The following is a 19,618-nucleotide window of genomic DNA, read 5'->3' on the forward strand; positions in this document are numbered from 1 at the left end:
TTCCTACCTATGAATGCCCTCAGGTGTGGTCCTGAGTCTTTTTCTCTGTTCCCTCCAGGTCAATTGAAATACTCTCTATAACATTTAACTTTTATAGTTCTGGCTTAGTTCTTTCTTCTATGTTTGATACTCAGATCCATCTTCCTATTTGACGTCTCCAATTGAATGTATCATAGGCATCTCAAAATTAACATATGCAAACTAAACTCATTTAACCTTTTGAACTTGTTTCTCCCTCACTCTGCTTTCCCAGAAAATGGCACCATTGTATGCCCATTTGCTCATGACAAGAGTTTGAGAAATACCATTTATTCCTCCCTTTTCCTTGCTCTTCAGATAGTCTGTCAGAAAGTTTTGTTGATCAACCCTTACCAAAGCGTATGTATTAAGCACTGTTCTCTGGACAAATAGAGACAATGGGGCATGTATATAGAGAAAGAGATTGATTATAAAGAATTGGCTCTCATGATTGTGGAGGCTGACTAGTCCAACATCTGCAAGGTGGACTGGCAAGCTGGAGACTCTGAAGAGCCAATATTCTAGTTTGAGTCTGAAAACCATCAAGCTGGAAAACCAGGAATAGCTAATTTTCCAGTTTGATTCCAGTCCATCTGCTGGAGAATTCTCTCTTACTTGGGGAAGGGTCAAGTTTTTTTATCTGTTCAGGCTTTCAACTGATTGAATGAGGCCCTACCACAATACTCAGAGCGATCTGCTTTACTCAAAGTCTTCCAATGTATTAATCTAATCCAAAAACACCTTTAAATAAACCCTAAAATAATGTTCGATCAATTCTTTGGACACCATGGCCCAGCCAAGCTGACACATTAAATTAATCCACCATACCATGTTTAACTTCTTCCCACCTTCACCACTATTTTCCCCCACCACCATCATCTCTCACTGGCCTCCATTACCATCCTATTTTTTTTTTGTCCTCAAGCCTCACTTTTCAGAAAATCAGTCCCTTTTTTATGGGATACATGAAATGACATTGTCTCCCTTGCTTGAAGTTCTTAAGGGCCTAAAAAGGTGACAGAGACCTAATGATGCGGTCCTTCTACCTTACAGTCTCAAGCTGTCCCACTTGCCCTTACCACCTCCCAGCCACACTGCTCTGCATTTGTTTGCTGGAACACAGACAGTTCTTGTCTACTTCAGGACTTGAGCTTGCTGTTGCTGCTGCCTCATCTTTTCCTCCTCCCTTCTTCCCATACCTTCCTTCTTTTCAACCTGTATTTCAGTGTTTCTGTTTATGCCCGTCATCTTTTATCTAAGCAATAACTTTAACCTCCTGACTAGTCTTTATCTTCACAAGTTCTTTGTACTCTGCAGTATTGCCAGTTTTCTTTTTAAACCATAGATCCAGTCTCTAAAATCTCTATAATATAAAGTTCATAACCTTTTTTGTTCCTTAGATCCTTTGGCAACTGACTAAGCATATGCACCCACTCTCCTCCTTCTCAGTATATTGTCTGAAAATAATGATATAATATGCCTACAATTATAGCACAAATTTATTGTGAAATAACTACCTTTTTTAAAAAAATGTAAGATATGGTTATTAATGTGCTTCTTTGGTAATAACGGATGTAGCAGTAGATCTCATTACCAAAATTTTGAAGAGATATTTAACATAAACATCATTTCAAGATATCTGCAACAACTGTAATATGAAAAGAAAATAACTGATTTCTCTTGGTGACGAAGTCATAGGTACTGTTAGTATCACTGTGTTCTGTTAGCTACATTCATAATTAAAGGTGTTATGACCGAATGTTTTTCTCCCAAAATTCTTTTTTTTTTTTTTTTCTCCCAAAATTCTTATGCTGAGGCCCTAACCCTCAACATTATGGTATTAGGAGCAGGGAGCCTTTGAGAAGCAAATAGATTTAGATGAGGTCATGAAGTTGGAGTCCCCATAATGGGATCAGTGCGCTTATAAGAAGAGGAAGAGATAGCAGAGCTCCCTTTCTCACTGCCATATGAGGGTAGAGCAAGATGGTGGCCATCTATAAGCAAGGAAGAGAGTCCTCACTAATAATCAAATAATTTGCTGTCACTTTGATCTTGGACTTCCCAACCTCCAGATCTAAGAGAAATAATTGTTGGTTATTTAAGCTACACAGTTTATGGTATTTTTGTTATAGCAGGCCAACCAGACTGAGACAGAAGGACATATTATGTGTCTCATAATAAAGATTTTTTTGCATCTGAGTTTACAAAGCCACTGAATTCTATCCCTGTTGGAATCTAGTAGTTGAGTCCCTATTGTTTATACAATAGAGTCCAAACTCCTTAGAAAAGTTAGTTTTTTAAACTCTACAAATATCTCCAATACTTTTTTATAGTCTCTTATGTGTACAAAACTGTGCATCCCTTTGTACTCTAATTTATGGTCCTACAGACCTCTTGCCATTTCCAGTCATTACATTGAGGTCTGTAGAGGTGGTCTCTCTAGGTAGGATTTCTTTCTCCTACTCCTTCACCAACAAACTTCCACATCACTAATACTAAGTGTGTCTAATTTCTCCCCCTCCTCCAGAAAGCCTTCCTATTCTCCGCACAGTTTGGGTACACCTCTATCTGGTTTTCACAGCAATATTCCTCTACAGTAGTCATCACAACCTTGCACTGCCCTTGTTTTATGTCGGCATCCTTTAATTTTATGGACCGCATTTTATTTCTTATGTTATCTCTTTGGTTTAAGGCAGTACAAACATTTAACACATTTCTGTGGAATCAACTGACGATGAGTAGCTTCTGGACTGAGCATGGCCGAGTAGAAGGAGTGATTCCATATCAGTTGCCCTGGCAATAGCTTTAAAGTAGCAGATGAAGACTTGCTTAATAATACACAACATGATACAGTAGCTCCAACTTAGGCCTCACAAAGAGTATTTGGAGAAAGGCAAGCAAAAAAGGGGAAAGAAAGCTGACTTTGTCTTTTTAAAAATACAATGAAGCCCCCTCCCAGGCTTTGGGTGCTTGCTAATGATTCCTATTTTAAGAGCAAAATGAGCTCTTCTTATGTTCTAATCCCTTTGTAAGAGACCTAGGATAGATGCCAGTAACAACTGATTCTGTATTATAGCTGTTAAAGTGAGCCTGCTGTGTTTTTGTTTTATTTTTGTTTTCAATTTTTTATTTCTTATCTCACTTTCCGTGTCTTATCAAATTATCATATACATGTATATATATACACACATACATTTCCTATGTGTATGTATGCATACATACATACTCACATATATGCAGTATTTTCTACTATTGGCAAGAAAACTATACTAATTTTTATTTCATTCAACGCCCACTCTATTTTAGCAAAACAGTAAATATTTTAAAATATTTGTTCAACATAGCTTGCTAATAGCAAAGGATTCATGTTCATTAAGATGTATAATTACTCTCATACCATATGCTGTTCTGATATAAATTAAGATTTGATATTTGAGAGAGACACCTATGATTTCAAAAATAGATCACACTTGATATCCTGTTCTTCTAAGCATATAACATGTTTTATGGCTTTCATTCCGAGTTTGGGGATGGGAAAAATATAATTGGCATTACTGAACCTCACTTCCAACCCTAGCTCTATATTATCACGTTTTCTTTCTCTGTAGACATAATGGTGTTCTTTCAGCATTTTCAATGTATGCATTAAATTGTGAAAATATATGATCAACATGTCGGGGGGAAGAGGGGTATGTTATATATTTGGATAACAAATCACCATGCTTATGCCACAGATGATGTGAAAATGTCCAGCGGCCAAGAGAAACCAGGACCAGCCAGGTGGGAGCATCACTGAGGGGGTTACTTATATTCAGGAGGTTACTGGGACTGGGGCAAGTATGGAGGGGCTGATAGATCAGAATCTTTTAAGTTGTATATGGCAGAAATACAATTCAAACTCACTTAAGCAAAAAAGGGTATTAACACAGATAACTGTAAAGTCCACAAATAGTACTTGCTTCAGGCATTGTTAGAACTAGGTGACCAGATAATGTTACCAGGACTCTGTCTCTTGCTATTTCTTGGGCAAGGTCTCTCCACTTGGTGAGCCATTATAGAGCCAATATAGTATATTCCAGGGGCGGACTTGGTTAAGTAACATGCTGGTGCCTAAGCTAATCACTGAAGATAGGAGGTGTGATGGCCTGAATGGCCAGGCCTGGTTCTAATATCTATTCTGTGTTGAGGAGAAGAAGGAAAAGATTCAAAGTTGGCTGCATTCAAATTAAATGGCATAGATTCAACATAAGAAAGAGGTAGTCTATTACCAGAAGAGTGTGAAAAGATGTGGTGAACAGATGTCTACTGCTATGTAATGTTGTGAGAAAGTGATCCAGGGATGAATGTTATATTTAGGAGAAACCGGTTTTAAAAGTGAGAAGGTTAAAAAGTATGTGCTAAATTCAAGAAACAAATACAAGACAAGTAAAGTTTGTGGTTGCAATTTTGAGGGAAATTCATTTGCTGTTTATTGAGATCCTACTCAATGCCAGCAGTGTCTTAAGAGCTGAAGACAGAAACAAAACAGGGAAAGCTTATATTCTAATGATGGAACACAGGTGAATAAAACAATTGAGTAAAGGATACAGTGTTTATTATTATTATTATTATTATTATTTATTAATTTATTTATTTTAGAGTGAGAAAGCATGAGCATGAGGGGAGATGGGGGCAGGGAAGAGCAGAGGTAGAAGTCAGAGAGATAATCTTAAGTAGGCTCCATGCCCAGCATGGAGCCCCCATCGCGGTGGGGGGAGGGGGGGGCGATCTCACAACCCAGAGATCATGACCTGAGCCAAAATCAAGAGTCCCATGCTTAACCGACTGAGTCATTCAGGCACCCCAAGGACATAGTATCTTAAATGGAGACTAGATATTTCTCCACCTGTTACATCTTCACAGGAAAGGGTGATAGAAAATACTGAGTGATCTGGTCATGCAAGGTTTTGGTGAAAAGATGCTGTTTGAGAAAAGACTTGAGAGAGCCGTGTAGGTATCTAGAGGAGCATTCCAAGCAGAAGGGACAGCAAGTGCAGAGGCAATGAGGAAGTAACGGAGGCAAGATGCAAAGTCAGGTGTGGTGCAAGCACGGAAATGGGGAGGCTGTTGCTGGATCCTCTCAGCCATCCACCATTTAGCGACTGAATTGCAACTTGTAAGATTGAAAGGGCCATGGCTGCTCCAAGTTCATCACTGGGTATGATATGTGAGAAGGCTGAGTTCTCAGGGAGGTGTTCTCCCTCTTCTTAGACAGGAACCTGAGTTGCAACGTGGAGGTCCTATGGGAAGTTTGCAAAACCAGAGGAAGGGAAAAGGAAGTAGACACTGAAATGGCAAGAATCAAATCCCATCCATTCATTTGTTCATTCTTCCATTCGTGCATTCTTGGAGCATTTACTTGATATGCACTTGCCATTTTCAGACACTCAGGTAACCAGGGTATAAAACTGAGCAGGACAAAAATCCCACACCTAAGTGGTTTACGGTCTGGCAGGAGTCTACACAGACAGGGTGGGCTATGTTGGCAGGCGGAGGGGGAAGGAAGGCATAGGCCCAGGCTGGTAGGAGGTCAGCAGGGCAGCAAGGGCAGCACGGCATACATAGCACTGTTGGTGACCCGGGGGTGGGAGAACGAGGCTGCCTACACCTCGGGCTGGAGGTGACTTGTCGCTGTCCACGGTGCCCACAGGCCCTGCCCCCTCCTGGCTGCCATTCTGCATTGCCCCTTGCTTCCAGAACACCCCCCCCAGCGTCTCCAGGCTCTTCCTGCCTCTGCTGACTAAAGGCAGAGGGGGACGGAGGGCGATGGAAGGTGGTAAAACACCAACATGATGGAAAAGAAAGTTTTAAAAAGCTTAATTCTACTTGCTGTGCTTAAAAAAATCCAAACGAAAGGGACACCTTCTTTTTTATCCCTAAGTATAAAGTGAAATATTCATCTTCTTATGTATAGTTTAAACATAAATTTGCACTCATGGTGAGTTAATAAATGGGCACTTAGTTCTCACAATGCTTGGGAACCACTAGCTCCAGGTTCTAGGAGGCCCAGCTGACCAGCTTCCTCGCCAACACCAGTTTTGAAGTGACCAAGTCCAGGTTCACGGCCGCAGGCTTCCCAGGCCCACGCAGCCGTGGGGGCGCTGAAAGCCCACCAGGCATCGCGAACTGCTGGTTTGGTCTGGCCAGTGTTATTCTTCTTTACTTTTCAGTTTATTTTCAGAGTGTTCAGGAAGGGCATGAAGTCTTCATTTATGCCACAGCCCCCCACCAGCTTCGGATCACCCCCCATTGCCTACCTCCACGTGTTTCACCGTCTCTGTCTTCTCTTGAAAGCAAGGAAACATCTTAAAGTAAATCTATTAACTTCCTAGGAATATTAGACATTTAATTCCGAAGTCCTCGTGGGCCCAGTCATTCTCAAGCCTTACGGTCCCTGGGTATCACTAAGAGCCCACATAGTCACAGCCACCAGCCCACAGAAAACATCTGTTTAGAAAACAACAATTCCAGGGGCACCTGGGTGGCTCAGTGGTTGAGCATCTGCCTTTGGCTCAGGTCATGATCCTGGAGTCCCAGGATTGAGTCCCACATCGGGCTCCCCATAGGGAGCCTGCTTCTCCCTCTGCCTGTGTCTCTGCCTCTCCCTCTGTGGCTCTGATGAATAAATAAATAAAATCTTAAAAAAAAAAAAACCAACAACAATTCTAGCATTCCCTTTGGGAGCCTAAAGGCCAGGATGAGGGTGGGGCGGGTGAGGAGCTTGCATCAAGTGTGAACTTTAAGGATATATATATATATATATATATATATAAAATCAGTAACTGAGATAAAAAATGTTAATGCAATATTTGGAAAATCAAAATTAATACAAAAATCTCTGTGATTGAACAAAATATCAAATAAAGACAGGTTTCTCATTGTATGTTCTCATTCATTTGGGGAATATAAATAATAGTGAAAGGGAATATAAGGGAAGGGAGAAGAAATGTGTGGGAAATATCAGAAAGGGAGACAGAACATGAAGACTCCTAACTCTGGGAAACGAACTAGGGGTGGTGGAAGGGGAGGAGGGCGGGGGGTGGGGGTGACTGGGTGACGGGCACTGAGGGGGGCGCTTGATGGGATGAGCACTGGGTGTTATTCTGTATGTTGACAAATTGAACTCCAATAAAAAATAAATTTATTAAAAAAAAAAAGACAGGTTTCTGCTTGTATGTCTGCAGCCCTGCGTTATTGTACGATGACACTAATCCTTTTCAACCAGCCCTCATTCCCGTGGCCATCAGCAGGTGGCTTTACAAGGGGTGACAACGGTGTGCTGACAGGTTGGGCAACCGACATGAGGTTTTGTATAGAGTCATCTCTTTGATTCTGGAGATTTATTAACCTTCTCACTTGGTTCAAAATATAGGATAATGTTCTAATAAGTGTATACGTATAGAATCGCACATTTCCCCCTATACCTCAGGTGTCAATAAGGCATTGGGAACCTTGAATTTTAAAGTCCTCTGTCTATAAATTAGCAATCTGTATGAAAATATCTGTCTTGTGTGGAGCAGTTTACAAAATATGAGCCCATTTTAAATACATATCTCTATGTACAGAGAGACATAGATAAATAGAGACGTGGATGGTCTACAGAAAGGAAAGAAGGCAGGTAAGCAGGCAGACAGACATATAAAGCTATCTCTTGAATGTTAAAATGCTCAATTGTGGGTGGCAAACTGTGGAGTATTTTTGTCTTCCTCTTCTTACTTTATTTTTTACATCCCTACAAAGAAACAGCATTATTTGGGTAATTAAACAATAAAATTATCTTAAGATTCTTTTGACAACGCCATGTGCTTTCATAGTCTGATCACATGTGATACAATGGTAGCCAGAAATGTTTTTCTTCCTATGGAAGCATCTCACTTCAACAAAAAGATACTTACTAAGGTACCGTCTGCAACACTAAATATGCTATAATTACCAACAATGAAAAAAAAAAAACAACAAAAAAAAATTACCAACAATGACACATACCTGTAAAAAAAAAACCAAATCAAGTAATCAATCGGCTGGAAAATAAACACTCAAAATGTGTTTGCTACTTTAACAGAATTCTTCAAGCGCGTTTGGTAACTCATCAGTCTCATAGCTTTAATCTTGCCTTCATTCCTGATGACTATGAATTTCTTTCCAGGAAAACAGGACAAAATTGCAATTTTATAGAAGTAAATATGTGACTGAAAGAGATGGTGGGTGCGGATGCAGGCCTTAACCACATGATGGGCGGCCCTGAGTTTTAACCGGCTAGGAAAAAAGTTAGATGAGGGATTTTTTTTTTTTTTTTGGAGGTTTTATTTTGCTTTGCTTTTTTGAAATAAAGAAAGCCCACATTTCTAATGCGTATTAGCTAACATTTAGCTAGAAGGGTCACCAATCATTAAATTATTTTTATAGGCAGCTTAGCAGAAGCTGTGTTTCCATGACAACAGACAATGTATGGAAAGGTTAAAAAAAAGTTAATGGGATTTGTGGTGATCTCAATAATGCTCTATGGAAATCATTAATCTGATTTTCCTATTTCTCAGGCTTCCATGCCAACTGCAGAACTGGATTTTTCTGGAGCTGGCTGATGTTGGAAATAATGCATTTTTGAGAGCTCCAAAGTGCTCTTTTCTTTAGGAGTTGAGACAGAGAGTTTGATAATCCCTCCCTGATCTCTTTAGAGCAGAATATGGGTAGGGATCACTATAAAAGACCCCTAGAGCATCTAAAAGACTGTAGCAGGCACAAGTTTATATCATAATTTGCTTATAATTAACTATTATATGAGGAAAAGAGATATCAACCTGCTTCCAAGTTTCTGAACTAAATCACTGGATGGATGATAGTGGAAAAGATTAAAGGATGGGCAAAGTGTGACTAGAATGATAGAGATTGTATTATATCATGACTGAATGTTTTAGACCCAAATAATACAGCTCAATGACTAGACTACTTCATATAGACATGGCCATAGTTTTGCTATCAGTGGAATATTGGGAATAGTGTCCAGAATATGATTTTATTACTATTTTGAAAGATATACCATTGATGTTGAACCCTTTTTTGTCATCAACCGAGTTTTAAATTTTTAAAAATATTTATTTATTTGAGAGAGAGAGAGAGAGAGAGAGAAAGAGAACACAAGCTGGGGGAAGGTGAGAGGGAGAGGAAGAGAATCTCCAGTAGACCTCCAGGGAGTCTGGAGCCCAACATGGGACTTGATCTCAAAACCCTGAGATTATGGCCTGAGCTGAAATCAAGAGCCAGGTGCTTAACTGACTGAGCCACCCAAGTGCTCTAATTTTTTTTTTTTTACAAAAATATAAGAAAATAAATCTATACCCCAATTTATTTACTTTTCAGTAAGTTTAAATCCCTGAGGGGTATAGCATCACAAGGATTCTGTGGCCAACCAGGAAAAGTGCTTCAGAATTTGGCATGAACCAGGCTACTATTTCCATGAGCAAAGTTACCTTCCCCCAGATTACTCTGGTTTTGTTCATTTTGCCACCAGGAGTCACCGTACTCTTCTTTGTACACATAAGCACATCTCTTGGCTTAGATAGAATTCAGTTTCATCTCAAGCATAAACACCTTCAATTTTAACAAGAGCTGCATGCTCCCTCTGGTTCCAGAGACCCCACTTACAGCCAGCAAAAATGGTCTTGTGCCACAGACTTCCGGACATATTTGTCATTTTAGGAGTCCTATACCCAGCAGGTCTCCACAGGTTCCAAGATGGGGGAAAGAGAAAAGTGAATCTAGTTTTAATTTTTATTAACGTGCTCCAGATGTACATGTTTTAGAATTGACAGATTGTGTTGCTTTCTGACCAGAATTTGGAATCTATTTATTTCTTTATCTTGAATGGTCTATACCAGTCAGCGTCAATCCTCACTTCGTGTGTGTTATGTGTAAGTTCGAGCCACATTGTTTTGTATCAGTGTGAGGGCTGCAATTATCCTTGGTATATCTTTTAGGGTTATTATCAGCTTCTCTGATGTGTTTTCCCCCACCTTAAACATTCCATTAAGGAATCAAGAACTTATAAAAACAAGATCCCAACTTTGACACAACCAGTAAGACCATTAAACAGTGTATATTAATATAAATTAAAATGCTATTGCTTTCAGTGTGACCATGGAGCTAGTGGAAGAAGTTTAGAGTTATACTTTGAAAAAGCAGTTGAACTGCTAAGTCACAAGAATGTTACTTTTAAGTATAGATTTGGGAGAGAAATGAAAGTATTTATCCTACCAAAAAATCCTTAAGGTAAAATATACTACCGATATGGCTCCAACCCATGGATGACCTTTTCCAGTACTTTATGGCACACCTGTTGAGACCCTGATCATGTTATAATTGAGTCCCAGGTACTTGCTCCAAAGTCTTCTGTGGAAATCTCACCAACTCAGAATGAAGTAAAAAAACCTTTAAATTGTTTGGATATGTACCTAATGTTTTCTGACCTTTTTCTGTGTGGTTTCTTCTCCCAATGAAAATTTCACTCAGTATCAGCGATGAGGAAAGACCCCTTGATCCAGTGAGGACTCAACCTTTAAGTAACATCAGCTTTCTTCAAATTATTAAATAGGTACTAGCTCCATGCAGAGCTGAGAAGAGTTACCAAGGTGTAGGTTGTTTCTCCCAAGATCACTTATTTCCATGATATTCGTTATTGTAAAAGCTTCAACACAATTTTCTTTTCCTTGCTAGGAAATTCTATGTGTAGATGAGGACAGGAAGCTGACGGGAGTCCATGGTCATACTGGTTTATGAGAAGATTTGGGGTCAGGGCAGAGTATTACTTGTTAGGAATTGCTCCAGGATTGATTTAGGAAATTTAGAGGGAAAAAGAACAGCAGCAGACACTTCAAGATTTAGGAACATTGCTGTTTCTCATGGGAACTGCTTACCTTCTGATATAGAGTACTTAGAAAATGGGATCTAGAAGGAAATTTGAAAAGGATGGATGTGCTAATTGTACAATTTTCCCTTATATAGTATCATCATTGCAGGAGCAATGATTATATAAATCAAGAATCTGACACTTGCCTCACAGGAGGATAAATCCAATAAAAGTATTAACTTATTAAAGCTGAAAAAGATACAATGTACCCTGTCAATACTTGGATTAAAATAAATCATTTAAACAAAAGCCAGGAGGTTTCTAAGAGTTATGTATGTCTCTGTAATATTCAGCTTAGCAAAACCTAGAATAATCTTCCATTAGATACTTCTCCAGGATCATGAAAATACTCTAAGGTCATTTGAGCAAGTCTTAGTGCCTGTTATGGGTTGAATTATGCCCCACCTCGCCAGATGCATATGTGACCTTATGTGGAGATAGGGTCTTGACAGAGGTAATACAGTCAAGATGAGGTCATTAGGGTGAGGCCTATTTCAGTAAGAGTGAGGTCCTTACAAAAAGGGGAAATTTGGACATAGAGATGCCCACAGTGATGTGAAGAGACACAGGGAGAAGATGGCCATTCATACATTGAGGAGAGAGGCTGAAAAAGATCCTTTCCTCCTCACCCTCAAGAGGAACCCATCCTGCCAACACCTTGATTTTGGACTTCTGGTCTCCAAAACTGTGAGAAATTTATGTTTGGTAAGCTACCCAGACTGTGCTTCTTTGTTATAGTGCCCCAGTAAATAAGTATAGTCCCCAGCAATCCAATCAAAGACCAAAGAGATTGGTCCTGACCAGAATCTTAGACTTCATCCTTCTTTTCTTTATCAGGGTCATTGATGTCAGACTGGGAGGCCAGAAAGAAGATGAAATGTCAGACGTCAATATGTCAGATCAACTAATGAGAAGGTGGAACAGAAACACAAGAGTCCTGGAGGTTGCTTACTCTCATGATTTATTAATATTCAGATTGAAAAAGGAGCCTTAGAGCCGCAAGTTACGCTAATTGGCACATTTGCTTTATTTATTTATTTGTTTATTTATTTATTTTCAAAACAAACTGGGTTTTTGATTTTTTTTCCTTTTTGTTCATTCCATCACATTAAAAGGAGGAAAAGAAAAATGGTTTTGAATTCACTCGATATTTTGGACTCCTCAGATGAACGGAACATTGCACACACACTTGGAACAGAGAGAGATAGAGAGGAAAGTGGACTCCCACAGGGCCACACGCACCAGATCAAAAAACTTGGATACAGTGCAAGAATTTCCCAAAATGATTGGATCATCATTACCAAAAACTCGCCATAACAACACCAAGAAACAAAAAATGTTTAAGCCACACTGTTTGACTTGGGATCTTTCCTGCTTTTTTTTTTTTTTAAATGTTTGCCACACAGAGAGAAAGAGGGCTAGTGGGTAGGAGAGGACAGACTCACGGATGTGAGCAGGACAGGAAGGGAACCTTCAGAGTGGAGTTGAGAAGAGGGTGGGGAGAGACAGGGTTCAGGAGAGGGGAGGGTGGGGACGTGGAAAGCCATTTCTTAAAGTTCAGGCATGTTCTTGGTCCGCCTCACGTTCTTCTCCTTTACCCTCATCCTGCCGGGCACTTTCCTTAGGTTTGGTTTCATCTACAGCTTCTGAGGAAGAAAACAAGGTGGGGAGAGGGGAGAGGGGTTAGTATTTTGTCTCATCTGTTCATATGATAATGTAATGCATTTCTCCTTTTCATACCGTTTCATAAGAGATTTAATATATAGAGATTTTTGCTATCCCAGTGATACAATTTCCCAGTTCAGAAGATGTTACCTCCTGAAGGCTGTTCAGTGACACATATGGATGAGCTCAGGAACAAAGCTATGATATCAGGGGAAAGAATCACTAAACAGAAATTACCATGGTCTTCAATCACTCAGCCTTGTAATTAGGGTATCCATACACGGGCTCTTCAAATAAGGAATCGACAACAGTCTTGGATCTCTTTTCCAACAATGTCAAGCTAATTGTGACAGATAGTTTTGGTGGATCATTGAACACCCATTCCAACTGTCTCATTTCTTATTTGTGGTGTTATAAAGGCTGGAAAGTAAAATACTTGAATTTCCAGATCCCCTTGAAGCTAGGGTTGTCCATGTAGCACAGTGATGGCCAATTAGATAGAGAATTCCTTGGAGAGGATCCCAGAGGAGGTGTTTGACCTTTATGCTATTCCTGATGCCTGAGACATCGAACAGTATCCGGTAGTGGAGCAGCTATCTTGTGACCATAAAGACAAAAACTATACACTAAGGATGGTGGGGCAGAAAGATGCGGAAAAAACTGTCATTGAGTGACCTGTCACTTCTGCACATCTTTTCCTCAGACTTTTTTTGAAATTACGAGACAAATAGCTAACCTCTAAACTAAACCATAGTAGTAGTTTTTAGTTTCTTTCAGTCAAGAACATTCCAACTGAATATGTTAATAATCCATTATGCAATGTACTTCACTTAACAAGGAACACTGCATCTTTTTAAAGGATAATTTTTCCTCAGGAAGTCGGCAAATTTTCTAACTCTTGCTCCTAGTTTGCTGAGACTCATGCAATCGATTTCATGTTACAGACAGTTTACTAATATGCCGGCTTGTAGAAAGAGAATTCCTTTGCCCTGCAATCACCTGTGTTATGACCTTAACTCCCTGTGTGGAGTGTCCCTCAGACTACCCTCATGCTCAATAATTTGCTAGAAGGACTCACAAGACTCAGTATACAGTCCTATTCATGGCTATAAGGCACTACAGTGAAAGGATACAAAACAAAACTAGCAAAGGGAAATGTTGCATGGGCTGAAGTTCGGAGGAAACCACACACAAGCTTCCAAGAGTCCTTTCCCCATGGAGTCATTCATGAAGGATGTGCTTAATTCCAGCACATCCACAGTTCGCAGCAGTGAATTGTGATATATATGAGATGTCATCCTCTAGGGAAGCTCACCTAGGCTTACAAATACATAGTTCTTACCAGAGGATGGTCATGTGGACACCCTCTACCTCGCATATACTGAATCCAGACTCCCAGAAGGAAAGCATAGGTCTACCATAAACCACATTATTTGCAAAAAGAGTTTAGGCACAGTAAAGACTCTTAGTTAGGGAATGGTGAGAACCCTCTCAAAATCCAAGTTGCTAGATGCCATCCAAGGATCAACTTCACAAGCAGCCTTTCTAAGAATTGAGAGGTGTTGAGACTAGAGAAATCAGAGCCTTTTAGGAAACCATAAGAAGAGATCATATAAATGTATGTCTCTTTCAAATCATTCAGCTACATGTTTATATTCAGATTAAGCTCAACATCCACATCCAAAAAGACCACCATTGGAAATATATTTTTGGAATTCTTTCTTTGGAACAACCATCTAATAATATTCTTCCAAATCTTTCAGTAGAAGAAAATGCTTATCTCCTTGAAGATAGATTTGATGAGGCTGGTCTGGTAAATAAAGTAGCAGCTATGATGGATAATTTTAATGTTACAATGACTCTTTTTTTAAAAAAATATTTATTTATTTATTTGAGAGAGAGAGAAACAGAGTGCAAGTGCGGGGAGGGGCAGAGGGTGACAAGCAGACTCCCACTGAATGGGGAGCCTGTCATGGGGCTCAGTCCCAGGACCTCAAGATCATGACCTGAGCCGAAATCAAGAGTCGGATGCTTAACCGACTGAGTCACCCAGACGCCCCTACAATGACTCATTTTTGACCAAAGTTTTAAAGTCTGATTTATTTTGGGGATTTGTCATTGACCATAAATTACTTCCAAAATATAATTGTTGCACTAAGGCTGCCTACCATTACTCATAAAGGTATTTTAAGGCTATAACCTTCTAAGTTGACCATTATTAACTCTTGAAGAATTCGGCATACCAATCATATTTTCCAGGAAAATTTTTTGTATCAGAAGATTAACTCATTTCTGATCATTGTAATACTCTATGTACCAGCACTATTCCTCATGGATGATAGAACTTCAGTGCACTAATGAATCAGCTGATTTTCTGCTGAAAGAAAGCTTTCAGGTTTATTTCGGTGAGGTTCATTTATAACAATTTGGAATTATTTTAGATGAAGAGAACTGTCTGGTTATGGAATAAGGGAACAACATTCCAAAAGGGAAATTAGATTCAAGGAATTCTAAAAAGCAGACACACTTTCTATCTCCTGTTGGAGTGAAATCAGGTTAAATCCTCCCAAATTTCTGTACTTTCTCTTGTCACCCTTTGCCTGGGCCTGGGACAAGGGGTGAAACTTGCACACATTTGTTTATTGTGACAGAAAGTGCTGCTGTTTACTCCCTGTTTTTAACAGCTTCGATATCTACATATCTATTCTTTCCTTTAAAAGCTTTAAAGTATTTGAAATATAATTATTTGTTCATTTACTTGCCCAGTAGGTTGTTTTGGAACATCTGCAATGTGTCAGACATTCTTCTAGATATTGAGAAAAGGTGAAAAAAAAAAAAAAAAACCCAGCAAATACTCTTGCTTTCACTTAAGCCTTTCAACAATATACGTTTAACAGACAATGAGACCCATAATCATAGAATGTTAGCAGGAAGAGGGGTTTCAAAGAACATCTAGTCACTAGATATAACTCTTCAAGGGTAAAAACAATACCATTTTGCCCAACTTTGAACTTCCCTGTGTCTAGCATGGAACCTCATGCAGAAAGGGCCTTCAAACAATAAACATTTGTTGAATAAAAGAATGAATGGACATCCTCACTTTATACATGAGGAAACAGAAGTCCAGGTATTTCTCTAAATCATATGGTTTTCTGATGACCTAGCCAGGACTAAAACCTAGAAGTTCTATTAATCTTGGCCAAATTTGACCAGAGAAAGTCAAGATCAAATTACTTTTTTTTCAGTTAAGCATTAGAAATAAGTAGCTAGGGTCCAGAGGCTTTTAATGACCTATAAAACCTCTGAGATTAAAAACAAATCATTGGCTCCAAAATTTAAAATAAAAACCATAAAATTAAAACTGATGAAACTCAATTAGTTGACTACAAAAGGAAATATGTCAGTCAGTTAGTTAAAACTCTTAACTGAATATATCAATTATATATACATTATATTTTATATGAGATGAAAGGAGTTTTTAAAAATTCTATTTACCTGATGATACTGAATAATGAAAAAAAGGAGTCATCTTTGTGTTAGAAGAAGGATAACTAGTCAGTAGAAATAAAATGTGTCAAGTCAGTGGATTCAGTGAAATTTTTATAGGCCACCAGGAAATTATAGGGAGAAAAAATACGGAGGAAGGAAATAATCTAAAGTAAGAGTCTTCTAAAACCAGAAAAAGCCTAAATGCAAATGAAGGAAACAGTAATCAGATGTGGAGCACATACCTGCTCTGGCTAGATTCACTTTGATGGAGACTGTATATGAGTTTGTGAAAGGTTTTAACCTCAAAGGAGAAGTTATTGGAAACAGAATCCGAGTTATGTATAAATCCATTGAGCCTGAATGCCAGAGAGAACTGCATATTGTGAACTTACTCCCTCACCCTTTAATGCCAACTCTAGAAAAGTCTTTGTAGTTAATAAATATATTGACCATATACTTGTATATGTACAGTTTCTTACCTGTTCTATTCAGCAACCTCATTGCCTCGAAAGAACCACAAATTATGATTTTCCTGACCCGTTGTATAAAGAGTTTAGCTGTAGCTAACATAGTTGAGCCCTTACTTTATGTTCACTCATAGCAGTTCTACATGTACTTGTGTCATATTTTTGAATCATTGCAGCTCTTTAATCATCCCATTTTACAGCTAGGAAAGCTGAGGAACAGTGAGATGAAGTAACTTACCTAAGACTATACCGTTTGTCAATGGCAGCAGTAAATTTCAACCTAAGATGGAGACATCAAGGCAGCTTCTATTTTAGATTGCTCCCCCTGCCCTTATCTTTGCCCAAGAAGAATGAGTGGGCTCATAGTGGGAACTAGAGTGGGGGTGGGGGTGGGGGCGTCCACAGGTACCTACACCTGCAGCCTACAAAGTCCAAAAACTGGCCTTAATAAAAGCGGCTCGGAATGGAGGGAAGAATCTTGATCAGTCTTGAACAATATGAAATCTGGTCTTGGCACTCTCTGCCACTAATTACATAATTGTAAATGCTAGAGATGAGTTAATATGTAATCTTTAGTATTTTGTGCAAAAACTTTGATCACCATGGTGAGTGTCAGAGATAGATGAATGGCTGAGGCCAGCTGGTCACTCCAATTATCATGATCCAATTAGGGTAAATAATCACATTCCCCATCTAGAGGATCAACCTCCCTCTGAGACAGTTATTGCTTAAGAAGAGGCTGTGGAAGCTAAAGATTGAATGGAATTTTTAGTACTCAGTGACACAGAACAAGTGGAAGTAAATGGGCCTGGAGCTAGCGAACAAGGAGAGCTTGGAGTTGCTCATGTGATTGCTGAAATCCAGCAAGTGAAAGGGTAGAAAATGCTATTTCTCTTGCAGGTTATATCTGAAGAGCATTTCTGCTCATGTTAAACATGGAAACCTAACATTATGGTTAAGAGATCATAGGAAAAGAAAGATTGAAGGAATCCCAGGTTATATATATTTCAGGTGACCAGTGAAGCTATTCTCATTGACAGACATTACTATTCGCTATCTAGCAATGGCTTCTCCCCCAAAACCAGTCTTCACCAAGGGAAATCAACCCCTAAATCCAGGTTTATTATGAAGCAGAATGTGTCCTCTAAAACAAACAAAAATGTACCCCTGAACCAAAAACTAATGATGCATTTTAACAGTCTGGTCTAAAGGGAGAAAAAAGTTCTTAAAAAAAAAAAATGATATTGGGTAGTTTTTTTATAATTATTGATATTAAATATATGATATATTTAAATTATCAAAAACGATAGGTAGTCAATTTAAACAGATGATGTAAAAAAAAAATAATAAACAGATGATGTTACCATCTGGTAACCTTCTCTGGCATTGGTATTTTAGCCTTGACAAAAACATTACTTCTTTCAGATTCAAAGACCTCTTAGAAATGACCATGTTGGGGATCCCTGGGTGGCTCAACGGTTTAGCGCCTGCCTTTGGCCCAGGGCGTGATCCTGGAGTCCTGGGATCGAGTCCCACGTTGGGCTCCCAGCATGGAGCCTGCTTCTCCCTCCTCCTGTGTCTCTGCCTCTCTCTGTCTCTCTCTCTCTGTCTATCATGAATCAATCAATCAATCAATCAATCAATCAATCATAAAAAAAAAGAAAAGAAACGACCATGTTCTTGGGGGTCTCCATGAATTTTACCATTTCTGTGTTAACTTAAGAAGAAAGTTAACATCACAGACAGTAAGTCATGTGTTCTTGAAGGCACTAGAGTTGAAAACACTAAAAAAGGGAAGAAACAATGTGTTCCCTCATTCATTTATTTATTCAGTAAAAGGTCCTGAGCCTCAATATGTACCACACTCCATTCAACATATTGCAAATACAGCAGCAGTGCTAGAGCAATGAAAAGACCAAGCAAGAATCTTTACCTTCCTGGAACTGGTGTGCTAGTAATCACTAGCATATTTATACGACAGCATTGCTGTCATGTGTATTGTTTGTTGGAGAAGGACCACTCCAAGTGGTCGTAGCTAGACAAGAACTCAGCCCCAAAGGGCATAATTTCTCCTGGATTTGAAAAGTTGAGTATCTTTAATAAAGCCACATAAGTTTCAAAATATGGAAAACCCTAGTAGTTTTCACATTCTCGATACATAATCACCATTCCTAAGAAAGATCGAGGCCACTTTAGAACAGCAAGAAAGGGGTGCCTGGGTGGCTCAGTCAGTTAAGCATCTGCCTTCAGCTCAGGTCATGATCTCAGGGTCCTCCTGGGATTGAACCTTGGGTCCAGGGTCCCTGCTCAGTGGGGAGCCTGCTTCTCCCTCTCCTTTTGTGCTCTTTCTCTGTCAAGTAAATAAATAAATAAATAATCTTTTTAGAAAACAGCAGGAAAGCTAGAAGTCCTTTCTGTATGCACTTGGAACAGTGTGGTGGTAGCCTTAAAAGAGTAAGGGGACCCAGGTGGGTGATCAGTGGTCCTTAAAAGATGTATGCCAAACTGGCTTTCTGATCTTTATTGAAAAGGAGTCTGGAAGCAGCTCTTGGTTTTATGCATCTCATTCACTTCCTCGAAAGGGTGAAAATAGCACGTCTGCGTGTTCGGTCGGTGAGCAAATACCAGCAGCATATGCAGCAGCGGCTGCTCGAGTGCTCAGTAGGGCAGCCGGGCTGCAGTGCTGCTGGAGGGATGGCGGTGTTCCCAGCTGCCATCGCCTACCCTGGGCTCTAATGGCCCTGTTTACTGGCTCTGCTCCAGGGCCCTCCACAGCCCTACATTACTGAAATTAGGTTGAGTGGATTTCCGAGTAAAACATTATCTCTTGGGACCTGCCCAGCTCTCCCCAGCCTTGTCAACATTGATTAAATAGAAGCTGCTATCATCCTGGGGCCATGCCCACAATTACTCTACCAATCACACTGGGCTGGGGTGTTTGCTTTCTTTTTATTTTTCACTTTTCTTGAATATTAAACATGATCATCTCAAAGGCTCAAACGAAAATAATAAAAAACCCCATTCTGTAGCTAACTCC

General features: G+C 39.5%; 1 protein-coding gene across 2 annotated transcripts in view; it reads right to left on the reverse strand.

Moving 5' to 3' along the window:
• Positions 1-11,904: 11,904 nt before the first annotated feature.
• The window catches only part of GAP43 (growth associated protein 43), a 102,148-nt gene continuing 94,434 nt past the window's right edge, over positions 11,905-19,618 (reverse strand). For both annotated transcript variants that reach the window (XM_072811609.1, XM_072811610.1), the window contains exon 3: positions 11,905-12,606. In XM_072811609.1, coding sequence (XP_072667710.1) covers positions 12,518-12,606 — 89 coding nt within the window. In that variant the 3' untranslated portion in view covers positions 11,905-12,517. The remainder of the gene's footprint in view (positions 12,607-19,618) is intronic.

The sequence above is a fragment of the Canis lupus genome, chromosome 35 (genome assembly GCF_048164855.1).
Source record: "Canis lupus baileyi chromosome 35, mCanLup2.hap1, whole genome shotgun sequence".
NCBI lineage: Eukaryota > Metazoa > Chordata > Mammalia > Carnivora > Canidae > Canis > Canis lupus.